Raw genomic sequence first — 15,480 nt, 5'->3', positions numbered from 1 at the left:
AGCCGTGCTGGCTTCAGTTAAATGTGTTTTCGGCAAGTCTGAGCTGAGCTGTCAAATGGTTTCTTCGCTGTGAGAGTCTGTATGAGGTCAATATTGCTGAATAATGAAGTAGTTTCCTAAGTGCTGTATGTGTCGAAAACAACCAAGTTAAGCTTCTTTGGAAAGTAGTTGTTTAGTGAGATCTCAGGGTGGGTATGTTTTCAATACAGGTAAGTGTCTGAAGATGGAGGGAATTAGTGAAGGTGTCCTGTCCAAATTCCCCCCGAGGAAATCCCGCTCTCTCTGCTAGCATTATGTTCCTGCTAATTATGTTCCTAGGCCCTCCTCTAAAAATGGAGCAAGTAGGATGTCCTGGGAAGCAGTAGTTCTTGTTTAAAACTGTTGAGCATAATTCTCTGGATGGCCTCTCAGTGCTTACCTTCTGTTTGAATAAGGCAGCTAATCTTTTATTCCTGAGACATTTTTTGGGTTTTTTTGTTGTATAAGCCTGGACAACGTTGCGAAACACGGATGTATATTAAGTCTGACTTTTGTTCTAAGATAGAAAAGTCAAAATCAAATTTTATCAATACCAAGTTTGCAATGTTTTGAAGGTCAAGAGAAGAAAAGAAGTGTCAGAAAGTGCTGCAGTGGAAGAAACAGTGAAGGGGAGAAGAGCGGAAGCCGGAGCGGAGGCCTCATGCCCACAGTCAGGTATGGGCAGGTCAGTTGACTACAAAATACTCTTCCGGGGCACATATCGATGTTTTTGATGTCTCTTGCACCTTCCTCGTATTTCATTCCTGTGTAACCCTTTGGCCCATTTGTCGTCTTCCTTCTCTTCCATAGGTGACAGAATCTAAGCAACATTGCCCACGTTTGGGGACAAGTTGTCGTGTGCTTTCAGGTTCCCATGCCGTTAACTACAGCTCTTCCCCTCTCACTCCTTTGTGTTAATGTTACCTGCAGAATCACAGCGGGATGAGAACTGGGCAGCTCAACAAAGCGGTGCACTGGCTTGCACACCTGAGGCAGGGATGACAAGGGAGGAACTGGGAAGAGTTTTTTAGCTGCCTCCCAGCCTGCTCCTCTGAGTTGGCTGATGACTGCTGCCTCTCGGCTTGAGGCAGAGATCTCTGTCTGTGGCTTTCACAGAACCATTGAGGTTTTCGGGACCTTTGATATCATCGAGTCCAAGCCCTCCTGCTCAAGCAGGGTCACCCAGAGCAGGTTGCCCAGGACGTGTCCCCTCAGGTTTTGAGTGGGCTACAAGGGTGGAGACACCACAACTTCTGTAGGCAACTGGTTGCAGTGCTCGACCACAGTTGCTGTCAGAAAGTTTTTTCTTGTGTTCAGCTTTAATTTCATGTTTTGTGGTTTGTGCCCTTTGCCTCTTGTCCTGCCAGAAGGTGCTGCTGAGGTGAGCCCGGTTCCCTCTTCTTCATTCCCTTCCATGAGGTGTACATTGATAAGAGCCCCCTGAGCCTTCTCCAGGCTGAACAGTGCCAGCTCTCCCAGCCTCTCCGCATATGAAGAGTGCTCCAGTCCCTTCATCCTCTTTGTGGCCTTTTGCAGGGCTCACCCCAGTGAGTGCCAGTCTTGTCCTGGGGAGCCCAGTCTGGATGGAGCACACAGACTGGCCTCAGCAGCCCTGAGCAGAGGGGAAATGCTCCCCCCCAGGCCTTGCTTTCTCGTTCAGTGCTGTCTGTAGGTACATGCATAAATTTGCATGTCTGAGCAGCCTCTCAGGCTGTTGTTGCTGGAAGCAGAGCCTAGGGCGGGCCTAGGGTGACAGGCTCTTATGGTGGCCTTCATGCCCTCTTGGCCAGGTTCTGCGAGCCCTCCCCTGGGACGGGATGATTTGTCTCTTCTCCTCCTTTCCTACCATGGTTGTCTTTAGCCCTCCTTCCCTCTTCCCTCTCTCTCTATCCCCAAGAGTTTCCAGTGTTTCCTCTTCCCTCTGGTGTCTTCTCTAGCCACGATTGCTCAAATGGCAGGCAGAGGACGTGCCGAGGGTGTGTGGTATGGTGTCCCCTCACATCTCATTTCTCCGCTCTGTAGTTCGATGTGTCACTTGTTCAGCTGCTGCTGCTGCTCATTAAATATAATGAGCAGGAGCTCATATAATAAATTAAATATCATTGGCAGGAGCAGTTACAGGGTCGTGGATCTTGGACCAAGATCCTCAAAACCCCCTAGCTATGCGAGGTTTCCCTGCCGCACGTGCACTGCCTTTGTGTCCTGACGCTCTGTTTCTCCAGGAATGTCGGTATTTGCGTGGGGAGTTTCAAGGACCTGCCTGTGGACGCGACGGCCCCTACACGCCTGACGTGTTCCTCTGGTGCTGCATCCTCTTCTTCGCCACCTTTGCCCTGTCAAGCTTCTTGAAGAAGTTTAAAACCAGCCACTACTTTCCAACCAGAGTAAGCAGAAGATGGTGGCCAGCGTCCATCTCCACACTCGTTTCCCAAAATGGCTTTCCCGGAGCACTAAGCAGTATTTGCCCCGCCTTGGTCAAGCTGGGAAACGTTGGCCTTTGCAGGCCAAGCTCTCCAAGAGCTTGGATGTCCCGCACTCATTTCCATGAGTGCAAAATCATCGTAGCATTTCCCACCTGCCTCATGACCTGCCCCAGACTGAACATTTTTGGGGTTTGATTTTTTTAATTTTTTTTTTTTCCTCCTCAGGTAGTAGGAAGTCAGGTTTCCCAAAGTTTTGGGGTTTTTTTTCCTTACCTTCTGTGCATTATGTGCTCGAGCGGAAAGTAGAGTCAAATGAGGAGCTTCCTTTTGAGGACTAAAGGATGCCTCAGTGCCTTGTTGCCATTGTAGCTGTGAGTGTAGCTGTAGTGGCAGGCATCTGTTTTCTTATTTTTAATATTATTATTATTATTTTTAGGTTTTGACTTAAACCAACCCTTGTCCGCCTAATTAAGCTTTTTTTATTGTCTGACACCAGATCTCACAGGGACAAACACAGCAACAGTATCTAAGCAAGGGATCAGGCTGCACGTGCTCAGAGGGGTGGTGGGATTTGGTTAACCAGCCTTAATGTTGTGGATGTCTGCAACTCTTGCATCTCACGTTACGGCCCTGTTTGCCATGCCCCTTTCACCTCTGGTTCCTTGCCCCAGGTACGGTCCACAGTGAGCGACTTTGCTGTTTTCCTCACCATCGTCATCATGGTGCTCCTTGACTTTGTGGTTGGGATCCCATCGCCGAAGCTCCAGGTCCCCCATGCGTTCAAGGTAATGGGGTGTTTTGGCAGGTGGGGGTGCCACAAGGTGATGCCGGGGCAGGGCAGGGCTGAGTCTGGAGGAGATGCTGGTGGTGTGACCATCTCCTCTTCCACCTCCAAGTGCCTTGCTTCCTCCTGGAAAGGAGAAGATGGCCCCAAAACTAGATGCCTACAGGAGAAGTATCTAGAGGTGCTTGCAAAGAGGAGACTGGCACTGCTGAAGCCCACGGGAGAGGGGGACATGAAGCCAGGGCTGGGAGGTGCTCTGACACAGGGAGGGAGGGGAGAATGAAAGCCAGTGGAGTGCCTGGGCTGGGAGACGATGCTGATGTGTGGGCTTTGTTGCAGCCTACCAGAGACGACCGCGGGTGGTTCATCAACCCCATAGGACCCAACCCTTGGTGGACGGTGTTGGCTGCGCTCGTCCCAGCTCTGCTCTGCACCATCTTGATATTCATGGACCAGCAGATCAGTGCCGTTATTGTGAACAGGAAGGAGCACAAGCTGAAGGTAAGGGCCTGTGAGAGATGACGCCAGCCCCAGCCCCTTCTGGGCTGCAGGTCTGGGGAGAAGCTCTTATTCCCGATGCTTTCTGAAGGCATTGGTTTGGGACAAGGTCAGGCTGCGTGGCAGGATGCTCTCCTGGATTAACGATGATGCAGGGAGCAAGTGACAGGGCAGTTCAGATGAGCAACCTTTTGGAGGAGCAAATTAATCTTGGAGCAATACAGAAGCGCGTTTTTGTTTTAAAATGGCAGCAGCAGCAGGTGCGGGGAATGAATTGTTTTGATGCGCTGCCAGGGATAACTCAGAGTCACACCTTCCTTGCAAGTGGTAGAATTTTCTTTGTGAGTGAAAAAAATGGTTGGGTGGTTTTGGGTTGTGGGGTTCTTTTTTTGGAGAAGTATGTATCGCACAAGCTCCCCATATCCCTTGTGTCTGAACTCCTGCCAGATTTTCACGCCAGGTGCTTGTGCAAAGCCTGCATACACCCTTACTCGTTTCCATTTCTTGTTTTAAATTCTGAAGAAGTTGACTTGTGCTCGAGCAGGGTTTGAGTCTGACTTGCAACGTTCTCCTTGCTCTTGTGCTATGGGATGCTCTGTTTCTTGTTTTCCTGCCTGCAGAAAGGATGCGGGTACCACCTGGACCTTTTTGTGGTGGCCGTGATGCTCGGGGTGTGCTCTGTGATGGGGCTGCCCTGGTTTGTGGCTGCGACCGTCCTGTCCATCACCCACGTGAATAGCCTCAAAGTAGAGTCTGACTGCTCAGCTCCAGGAGAACAACCCAAGTTTCTGGGGATACGAGAGCAGAGAGTCACTGGCTTGCTGATCTTTGTGCTCATGGGCTGCTCCGTCTTCTTCACTTCCGTGTTAAAGGTGAGAGGAAAATGCAAACCACCCAACAACCGCGAGCTTGTTGGAGGTTACCGAAAAACAGTCCCCTCTCTGCAGGCCTGAGTAGTTAGTTGTGGAGCGGAGGAGGAGGAGGTGATCCCAACCCTTGGGGCTTGACCCACGGTGGGAACCAGCCTCCGTTAGGCTTTGCAGCCCTTCAGGCCCCCGTTTGGTGTGCTCGAGGCGAGCGAGCAACGCAACTGCTTGAATTTTCGGGTGCCTTTCAGGCCCGCCCATGTTTATGGGTTACAGTTGAGCATATTCAGACCAGCACGTCTGCTCTCTTTCAAACAGGCAGCCCTTTACTGGCTGCAATTTGCTCCCCAAACGCCCCGGAGCAGCCGTTCCCAGGAGCTAAACAGACTGAGGTCATCCCCGTGGGCTTCCTTGCACGTTCCTCCCACAAAGTAATCTCGTCTCTAGGCTAAAAGGAGGCCTGTGGCCTTTGCCTGTTGCCCCAAGAATAGGCAGAAGTGTTTTTCTACCGCCACAGAATGCGGCATAGGGTAGCACGGGTGAAATCGCCTATTTTCCTCCAACCTTTCTGGAAAATAGGATTATTCTGAGGAGAGGTAACTCCCAAGTTCAGCCTAAAGCAGAGCCTTAGCTCACTCGTGCGCACAAAATCTTTAATGGTTAAAATCTGACCCATCTCTAAGCCTGAACGGAAGCTGGAAAGCTTCAAGCAATTTTAGGCAGTGCCTGTGGAAGAGGGTGGTAATACTGAAAATGCAATATAGAAAAAGAAACGATTGCATTCTTTTCTTTTTTTTTCTTTTCCCCCCCAGTTTATACCAATGCCTGTGCTTTATGGCGTCTTTCTCTACATGGGTGTGTCGTCGCTCAGAGGAATTCAGGTACGGACTCTTTTACAGCGTGCAGCATGTCGGCTCCCTGGTATTTTGTCTCCGTAGCAGCAGGGAAAAAAGCAGTGGCATGGGAAGAACTTCTCGCAGAGCAAGCAATGAAACTCTTTTGTGTAAGAAAAAGATTGGTGGAGGCACAGGAGGTATATAGGGCTGGGAGGACCAGGCAAGTTCAGCGCTCTCTGTTTCAGGGTTTAGGGCCGGTCAGTGTTTGGTTACGTGAAAGCGGGGGAATTCAGTGCAAAGGGAAGGCAGTTTCTACCACTGGTGGAAATCCTCGCTGGGGGATTCAGTGGGCCAAGAAATGCTAATAATGGAATGGCATGGAATAGTTGCCGTTTGGTGGGCATCTCTCAGGGGCAAGCCGGTTGATAGATGGAGCGAAGGGAAAACGGGTGCTGCTCCCAGGAGGAACGCGGTGGGATCCAGGATTTCTGTCGGCAAGCGAGATGCTGCAAACTGCCTCCACGTCTCGAGAGGGCCAGAAACTTGCCGCAGTCCCAAGGTGGCAACCTTTCCCTTTTATTTTGCAGTTCTTTGATCGCTTGAAGCTGTTTTGGATGCCGGCGAAACACCAGCCGGATTTCATCTACCTGCGGCACGTGCCCTTGCGAAAGGTGCATTTGTTCACGGTGATCCAGCTGACCTGCCTCGTCCTGCTCTGGACCATCAAGGTGTCCCGTGCCGCCATCATCTTTCCCATGATGGTAAGAGCTGCCGCCGCTCAGCAGCGGGGTGTTTGCAGCGTTGGAGCGAGAGGTGGCATCGTCTCTGAGCTCACCGCATCTTCCCTCTTATTCGTGAAGGTTTTGGCTCTCGTCTTTGTCCGGAAAGCGATGGATTTCTGCTTCTCAAAGCGAGAGCTCGGCTTTCTGGATGACCTTATGCCAGAAAGGAAGAAGAAGTTGGACGATGCCAGAAATGAAGCCGGAGAAGAAGAAGAAGAGGTAAGGCTTGCTGGGTCCTCGGGGCTGGACATCTCCGTCGGGCTGTGAGATTGCCTGTTTCTCTTACAGCTTGTCTGGAAACGTTGGGGGAAGATCAGCACTCAGTCGAAATAGATCCCAATAGCCTGGATCCCACGTTGTAACCTTTGTTTCCTCAAGTAGCAGTGAGCTGAACAGTTGAATACAGGTGTAATTTTTAAAACGAGTTGTTTTTCACAAAGGTCATTATCATTATGATGATTATTATTAGATGGTGATGCTGCTGCTGCTGCTGCTGGCAAGATTTGCTCATAATCGTGTTTTGAACACACAATCCCCCTGCCCTGAAATCTTTGGAGTGAACGGTTTCTCCCCTGCTGCACTAATACCTATAGCTGCCAAGGGGCAGAAGGGGAGGGCAGACTGCTAAGTTTGTGCTGGGCATTCAGCTTATCTCCACTTTGACCAAAGACAGAGAACGTGATTTGTCCCTTTTTAACATCAGGAGTCCAGGAGGGCGATGGAAGCTGCTGCTGCTGCAAGTTCAGTTCAGCTGAACGTGGGGAAGACCAGTGACGTGGATATCCCAAAGCAAGGCAGTGACAGGTAAAGCCCCACCAAGCGCCAGGACCCCCGGCAAGATTAGCTTGAAGGTGTTTGGCAGAGTTTTCTCCACTTGCCTCTTTGTGGGGCATCCCACAGAAACCAGCAGGCAGCTTGGTGGGAAAATCAAATTCGGGGGCAGGGCTGCAGGAGGTGATCGCAGGGCTCTGACCCCAAGCAGAGTGGCTGCAGCACTCGTGTTTGACCCCCAAAGCTTGCATCATCAGTGCCTTTACGGTAGCTGGAGATCCTCATACTTACACATGCGGAGTTGCAGGCGTGATCTGTACCAGCAGTGGCTTAGGAACCCGGACCGGGGCTAAACCCCAGCAAGAGCCTTTGCACAGAGCTGTTGCTCTGCGGCTCCCCGGCTTGCCTCCCAAAACTCCTCATCCAGCAAAACCTCCCACGCTTATGCGGAGCTTTGATTCTCGGGGCTCCGCTGTTCCTCTTGCTGATGCTAATGCCCTTGGTGGCATCAGTTCCCATAATCACGGATTGCTATTTAAAATATTTATTGCAGGACTGATCTTTCTGAGATTATTACCCTGGATGAAATGTCACAAACGACCGTATGGAAGGCTCTCACTTTGAAGACAGAAACCCTTTGAATCCAGGGAGGAAAAAGGTAAAGGATTGCACGTGAACGTGACCGTGCTCCTCTGCAAGCGACGGCGCACGCCTACGCTTTTCCCACGCTTTGGCCGGCAAGGCTGAGCAAACGGCCTGTCCCTGGGAACAGGCAGTGAGGACCGTGGCATGCAAACCAGCTCCTCTCTGCTGGGGTGGTCCCCCGAACAGGGCTGAATCAGCAGCAGCTGGCAGGTCTTCCACTGATGATGCTCTCCCTCTTTTTCTCTTCCCTTCGCCTTTCCCCACTCCCGCTTTTCACGTTTAGGAATCTTGACTTTGAAGGAGAGGAGTGAGAGCGTGACTTGGGGATGTGCCAACGGAGACGGAGGGAGAAAGCGCTTTGTTTCAGTTGGAGGATTCCCATTAAAGCCATGCAGACGTTTTCAGTTATCCTTGGTGTGCTTCAGGCATTCAGTATCTCTAGACCAGCAAGCTGAGGTGAACGTCACAGTCAATGGGAGTTTGGTGGTGTTAAGTCTGCGTGCGTACGTGCGTGTGGGGGTGTGGGTTTGTAGTGGTAGAGGGACTGCTACTGCTTTATCATTCAGTGCTGCTCTTTTAATACCTAATTCCTCTTCTTTTTTTTTTTCTCTTTTTTCCAAATGTAAACTGGGAACGTCCAAAATAATTTTCTGTTATATTTGATGCATTCTCCACTTTCTTCTTCATCACGACCGGGTTTTTGTTCTGGTTTGGGGTCCTGGCTTTAATTCACTCTTATGTCTCTTACTGGTACGAGAGGGATGCCCTCTGTGGCAGGGCAGCATAGAGAGCGTCTGAGCAGTTGGCCTAAGGTGAAAGAAAAGCATTTGCTCCCTGCGCTCCAGTTTTACCTCTCTTGGTTTGGTTTGGTTTGGTTTGGTTTCTTTTTTTTTTTGCTTTGGCTCTGCCATCAGCCTGGAAGCTGCAAAATGCAGAACTGCCACCTTCTTGTCCCCGGGCTGTAAACTGCATCTAAGGGAGCACTTCAGGTATTTGATTTTGAATACACCGTATGGTCACAGGAGCGGCCAGATGAGACCTGGGGCTCTGTGTCCCTGGGCTGCCCCCTCTGTTGTTCCTCCACTTTCCTTCTGTATTTGGTCTGGCTGAGCTGGAGTTCCTTTACCCCACAGCAGCCCTCGTAGTGCTGTGCTCTGTACTGGTAGCTAGAAAGCTGTTGATAACACAGCAGTGTTTTGGCCATGGCTGAGCAGTGCTGGCACAGCATCGAGGCTGTCTCTCTAACGTTCCCCCCCTCCCCAGTAGGCGGGGGGTGGGCAAGATCTTGGGAGGCGACGTAGCCAGGAAGAAGGCGTACAGGCAGCAAGAAGAGGCATCTAGGTAGCAAGTAAATCTTAGGTCCCTTCAGATGCTGGGGACCCTGCGTTCATGCAGCATTGGGCAGACCCCAGATGGATTTTCCCTTGGCACACTGTACAGATCCTGCCTGTGGAGAAGTTCCTCCTTTTGGTCATTCACGGTGTTATACAACTTTTCTTAGAAGAAAACAACTCTATGCGTAAAGGATGTTCACGCGCGGACTTCTTGCTGTACTTTAGATAACGGCAGGGCCGCGCAGGTGGCGTAATCGCTGGTACCAAGCAGGAGCTGCCTGGAGGCTCCTCTGTTACAGTCAACGAGCTCCGTTTATCCTGCGGCCAAGGGACATGTGTAGGGACACAGCCTGAAGGCCACGCTGTAGGTACAGCGCGGCACAGACCTGCACCCGCTCAGGTTAACTGTTAGGTGGATCCCTAAGTCCTGGAGGTACAGTGATCTCCCAGTCAGGATCTCTGCACCAGGCTGTTAAACTGCACGGTAACTCGGGAAGCAGAGAAGGTCCAGATCTGGAGGGGATGGTTAAGCACAGGGCCTCACGTTGAACCTCCTCCTCTAAGCTTGTCCTGTGCTTACAGGGTTCTCGAGCCTCTCGGGCATCTCCCAGACTGGCCGGTTACTCCCAGCTCCCTCGTTCCTGCCTTCCCCTCCCTGCCTGCCTGCCCCACCTTGGCCCCTGCAGCAGCACTCAGCTGAGCACCCTCCGTTGCTCCTGGGGAAAGAGCGTCCTCCTTGCTCTCCATGGCGTTCCCCCAGCACACGGTGCTGTAGCAAGGACAAGGCAGTCAGAGACAGACACAGCCTGTTGAGCAGAGCGTCCTGCACGCAGTGCTTCCGATAGAGCAGCTCAGGAGCAAGGAGGTGAGCTGGGTGTGCTGCCTCTCACAAAGAGCATTTTACATCGGCGACCTTCCCTGCTGGACCCTCTGCAGCCTCTCTTTTTCCCGGCGTTGTAGGTGTTAAGTTGTGTGGTTAAAGGTTCATCTCCACAAACACAGAGGAGGACAAAGGAGCAATGGCAGGCAGGGGAACCCCAGTGACCTAGGCAGAGGCAAGGGAGCACCCTGCTGTGGCTTTTGCCAGGGCTGTCGCAGGAGAGGGATCGCCCACATTGCCTGGGTATGAGGCTCACCAGACAAGTATTGAGTCTCCCTTGCTCAGCTCACAGACTGACGGGGGGGATGCGCTTCTGTGGCCATGCCCTGCCTCTGAAGCCCGGCCGTAGACAAAAAACTGGCTCAAACTGTGAAGGTTACCAGGCAAGACGTGACGGGGTGCACGTGTGTGGCAAGGTCTGTGCGTGTGAATGTCTGAAACTGAATTCTGAGCTGTCAAGCAGAAGCCTGCTTCTTGCTACACGCAGCCAGCGTGGGCTGGTTGTAAATTTGGGTAACACCTGGAATAAGCAAAAGTGGCATGTCCCGAATCCTACAGTTAATACAGAGCTAGGAGCCAGAAGCCTTAATTCGGAGGCTGATCAGGCCTCGTACTGCTCACATAGACAACTTAGATTGGGAAAAGTGGGGGCGTGGGGTTCCAGAAAGAAGAGGTGGTGGCAAAAAGAAGGGTTCCCAGCAAGAAGAAGGGATCTTGAAGAGAAGAAAGGGACCCAGGAAGGAAAAGGTGAAGATCCTGGCTGGAGGAAATATCCTGGAAGTGGCGGAAGATCTTGGAGACCAGAGAGCCGCGTGGAGACAAGTGCCAGGGGATGCCCAGGGACCTTGACCAGCACCCTGCGAAACTGGTAACGGCGAGCAGCTGCACAGCAGGAACCAAGGTGACGTTCTGCCTGACCTTCCCGGGCCTGCAGTAGCCTCCCTGCTGGGAAGGGGAGTTGGATCAAGCAACTGCAGGATTCAATAGGAATGCATTTCACGAAGGTAAAGAGGACACAGCAGTGGCTTGGAAACGCTGGTTGGTTTAATGGTAAAACTGGAATTATTCTGTGAACTGTGCATTCCTTTTAATATGGACTTAATTTAAAATAGCTGCTTTGAAGTTGTTCTGACTTCACCTTAATCGACACCTGCAATCTTCATCATCTTATCTTCTCCAACAGCGACACCACACCCTGCCCCTCCCCACCCCCTGCAAAAAAAACCCAAACCCAACCCAGGAAAAGAAGGACTTCAAGGGCAAGCTAGGCAGCAAAGTTGTGCGAGATTGGTCAAACTGCTCAAAGTTTGCAGAGAGATTGGAGCTTGCAATTCAGATGTGCGTCGCTCAGCATGGGGAGGGTGGTACGCACCTTTCACTGGAGTCAGAGGGAAAAACAGGGAGAAGGGAGCTGCAGCGTAAACAGTAAAGAAGGACACAACATTCTTAGGAAAACTCTCCTTTTTCTTTCCTTTTCCTTGCTCCTTCGCTTCCAGAACTCCGTGGTCGCAGTTTGTGCTGCCTCACCTCCAGCACAGCGTGCAGAATGAAACGACTGTCACAGAATTCGTCCTCCTGGGGTTCTGCAGCACCCCAGCCCTGCAGCGCTGCCTCTTTGGCCTTTTCTCTGCCCTCTGCTCTGCCACTCTGATGGGAAACGCACTTGTCTTTCTGCTTATCTGCCTGGACTACTGCCTCCACAGCCCCGTGTACTTCTTCCTCTGCCACCTCTCCATCGGGGACATCTGCTACGCCTCCAGCAATGTCCCCCGTATGCTAAGGAGCCTCCTTGGACAAGGCAGAACCCTCTCCGTTGCTGGGTGTGGGGCACAGATCCATCTTTATTTAATCTTTGCACTTACAGCGTGCGTGCTGCTGGCCGTGATGTCTTATGTTCGCTACGTGGCAATCTGCCGCCCCCCGCGCTATGCCCTCATCATGATCTGGAGGCTGCGCCTCAGCCTTGCCACGGTTTTGTGGGCTTTGGCGTCCGTATTTGGTACACTGCAAGCCTCTCTGGCTTTACACCTGCCTTTCTGCGGCCCCTGCGAGGTTGTCCACTTCTCCTGTGAAGTTCTTGCTGTCTTAAAGCTGGCCTGCACTGCCGCTCCTGCCAATAAAGTCCTGATCTTTGCTATTTGTGTGTGCTTCTTCCTCTTGCCTTTAGCCTTAATCCTGATTTCCTCCCTGGACACCCCGGCCACCGATCTGCGCATCCGCTCTGTGCCAGGATGGCACGAAACCTTGTCCACGTGTGGCTCCCACCCGACCGTGGTGGGTGTCTTTTATGGAAACGCCATCTTCATGTACGCGGGGCCCGGGAGCGGTAACTCCTCTGGGAGGGAGAAAGTTCTTTCCCTTTTCTGCAGTCTCGTCAGCCCCAGTTTGAACCCCGTCATTTACAGTCGGAGGAACAAGCAGGTGAAGGAAGCCTTGCTGAAGCTTCAGAGAAGGAAGAGGGTCTTTCATTCCGTCTAGCTGGTGCTCTAGGCTTTCACCTGTCTCCTGTCTTTCTGCTCTTTCTTCCTGAGCTCTTGGGGTATTTCTCATGGAATGTTAAGTGGTTAAAACGTAACACAAGACATGGTTATTCAAATGCATTTGTCTCTTGTTTCTCTGTGCAGTCTGATGAATATCACGACACAAAATGACTCATTGTTATTCCTTGTATTGCAGATAACTAATTCTTGTTCCTCAGATGCAGCCGTCCTAGACGGGTAGTATGTTCCACCGGAACCAGGTGGAGAAAGCAGTCTTCTCGGTTCTAGCTAGCAGTCAGGATAAACTACTGTGTAGCAGGGTTTTTTTCTGAATCTACCCATTGATCCAGTAAGATATTCTTTTTCCCTACCGTATTTGTACCTCCTGTTATCCTCAGGATGCTAGAGCTTCAGCTCTACTGTTAGAAAGAAAAAGAGAGAAAACATGCTGCTGCTAATGGGCTTTGCTTCTCAGGAGGGCGAACGAGCCTGTGAAGGGTTTTCCTTCTGCACACTTTTGAGCCTGATACCTCTCATGCAGGAAGTTTCTCTGTTCTGGAGAGTTTTTGCTCAAAGCAGAGCTGGCTTCTCCCCAGGCACTAAGTTTTCCAAGCGGGAAGGGTCTAGGGGTGCGTGGCTTTAAGTAGCTGCCTGGATCCGCATCATAGCTTGTGATTTCATAATGGTCCCTATTGTGTCTCTGGAGTTGGTGCACACTGGGTGCCGCTTAGCTCCTCCCGTGAGGGCTACTCCATCAGTCCCTGGGGAATCGGGCCCCCTGACTGACCTGGAGGTTCAGTTGTCCCCAAAACCCAGTGACTGACGTGAGGATGAACCCCAACGGGGGTTACAAAATGACACTTCTGGAAGAGTTACAGGTAGCACGGCCGGGGCTCAAAAGTGCAGTTTTGTGGGTTGGGTTTTTTTTTTCCAGTTTGGAAATCACTTTTTTAGACAGGAACCTCAAGATCAAAGCAGGAGGTGGGTTTGTTTGGTCTGAAACACTCATCCCTCTCCTGCTGTATTAAATACGTCCAGACTCTCGTGGTATACAGTACAGGTGATGTTATGGGCTGTTTTATTTGCGTATGGGAAGAAAAACCTCCTACAAGTCCGTGGTTTTAGGGCTGTGCCTGAAGGAGGAGGAGGCACGCAGAGGCGTGATGGCTCGTGGACTCGCGTGGACGCAGGGGTGGATGATGGCTGGGAGGACGTAAGGGAGCTCTCCACCCCCAGCCCCAACTTTTCCCTTCTTGTCGTTGCTAAACAGAGACATGACGAGGAGGCAGTGATTGACCGGGGAAGAAGGAGCAACGCTGTCAGTGTTCGCTATGAGAAGGAGGAGTTGGAAGGTGAGTCTCTGCTGAGATCCTGGTAGAGGAGCCACCAGCCCAGTGCGTTTTCCCATTGCACAAAGTCTCTCCTGTGTGCCTTGTTGGGTGTCGCATCATGTGCAGCAAAACGTGCCGCGCTTCTCAATAAAGCAGCACAGTTATTGTCACGTTTTTTACTATTACGGCTTTTTAAACGGAGGGAAGAAGCCCCCCGGGAGGCCACGGTGTGAGTTGTAGCCATGGGGCTCGATAATTCACGGCTTTTTTTCTCGCAGAGGCTGCTCCTGGCTTGGAGAGGTCAGGAGAATCATGTCAGGAGAATCATTTCAGGGCTGCAGACGCGGGGCTGTGATTTTCTTTTTTTGTTCTGGAGTTCATTACGATGGGAGTGATTTGATCGTCTCTTGTCGCCTCGTGCCATACAGCGATTTTGAAAAGAATTAGCTTGTGTTGCTGCTTAATGAGCAAGTCTGAGTGTTGTCCAGCCGAAGCTGGAATTTGAGAAGAGGTCCGATACTCTGGGGGCACTTTTAGATGACCCGGAGCCAACACTTGTTGTTGCTGTGCTGTTGCAAAGCTCGAGTAAAATAGGCTTGGAAAAAAGGAGGTCCAGTGAAAATAACATTAAGGGAAGCTGGCGTTGCTCCTGGGATTTAACCGTGGCTTAGCAAGGCACCGGCCACCTCAACCATTGCCGCAATGCCGAGAGTGCTGCAAAAAACGCTGCTTTTTCGCAGGCCACCGGACCCTGTACGTGGGCGCGCGGATGCCACTGGTTAGGCAGAGCCACCGGCATCACCGACGCCACAGCCAGAAGCATCGGGAAGGGGAACGGGAGAAGGACTCTGCCCCGACGGAGCAGGGCTACCACTGTAAGTCCCACCGCGGCATTCGCTAAACTCCTGGGGGCAGCGTGGGCGCTGGGGCCTTCTGCAAGCAGGTCCCCGTGGCTAGTTTGAGTGAGTTGCTGTTCTTCCGAGGGAAAGTAGTGGCCTTATTGCGCAACGCCCTCTTTTTCCTAAGTTTTACTTTTTTTTTTTTTTTTTTTTTTTTAATGCAGTTAAATGCCTAATGGGTTTAGGCTCGTCTTCCTTAGAGGGATCCTGGCTTTAAAAATGGCAATGTGGGGAAGGAAAGCAGCCCATCCTTATGCAGAGGTGGACTAGATGCTTCTCCTTCTCCACGGCTCTGTGCAAGCCCAGACAGACGCAGGGGAGAGGGGCCAGCCCAGTGTTTATGGCTGCACTGGTGCTGATGGCCACTTTGCACGTGAGCGTGACGAGCTGTGTTCAGGCGCGGTAACGGGATGGGTCTTTGCCTTCTGCCCCCAGGCTCCCCGTCCCAGCGGGTGCAGTTCATTCTCAGGACCAAGGAGGACGAGCAGCACGTCCCTCACCACTTGTTCTCCGAGTTGGATGAGATCTGCGTAAAAGAGGGCCGAGATGCCGAGTGGAAGGAAACGGCAAGGTAAATCCCCGCTGCTTGGCTGCGGTGGGAGAGGAGTCCCCGCACCGGCAGCGCCCGTGGGCTCTGCTTTCTCCTCTCCAGGACGCGAAGCTTTTGCAGCTGCAGGTGGCGGCACGAGGAGCCTTCTCCTCTTGCCACCCCGTGGCTCTGTCAAAGGGGTTGCAGAGCGGGGGCTGTTTTCTTGCAATGGGGCTGATCGCACCCGATGTCCGCAGGTGGCTGAAGTTTGAGGAGGACGTGGAAGACGGCGGCGAGCGCTGGAGCAAGCCCTACGTTGGCACGCTGTCCTTGCACAGCCTCTCCGAGCTGAGGAGCTGCATCAGCAAGGGGTCGGTGCTGCTGGACATTTGTGCCAACAGCAT

The 15,480-nt window shown here is 51.9% G+C and overlaps 1 protein-coding gene across 1 annotated transcript in view; it reads left to right on the top strand.

Annotated features, from left to right (window-relative positions):
- The window catches only part of LOC138684085 (uncharacterized), a 202,640-nt gene that overhangs the window by 5,184 nt on the left and 181,976 nt on the right, over positions 1-15,480 (top strand). The window contains 1 exon segment of the mRNA XM_069777802.1: positions 594-703. Coding sequence (XP_069633903.1) covers positions 594-703 — 110 coding nt within the window.

Source organism: Haliaeetus albicilla, unplaced genomic scaffold (genome assembly GCF_947461875.1).
Source record: "Haliaeetus albicilla unplaced genomic scaffold, bHalAlb1.1 scaffold_34, whole genome shotgun sequence".
NCBI lineage: Eukaryota > Metazoa > Chordata > Aves > Accipitriformes > Accipitridae > Haliaeetus > Haliaeetus albicilla.
The sequence above is the reverse complement of the archived record's forward strand: the minus strand, read 5'-3'. Positions and strand labels throughout refer to the sequence as shown.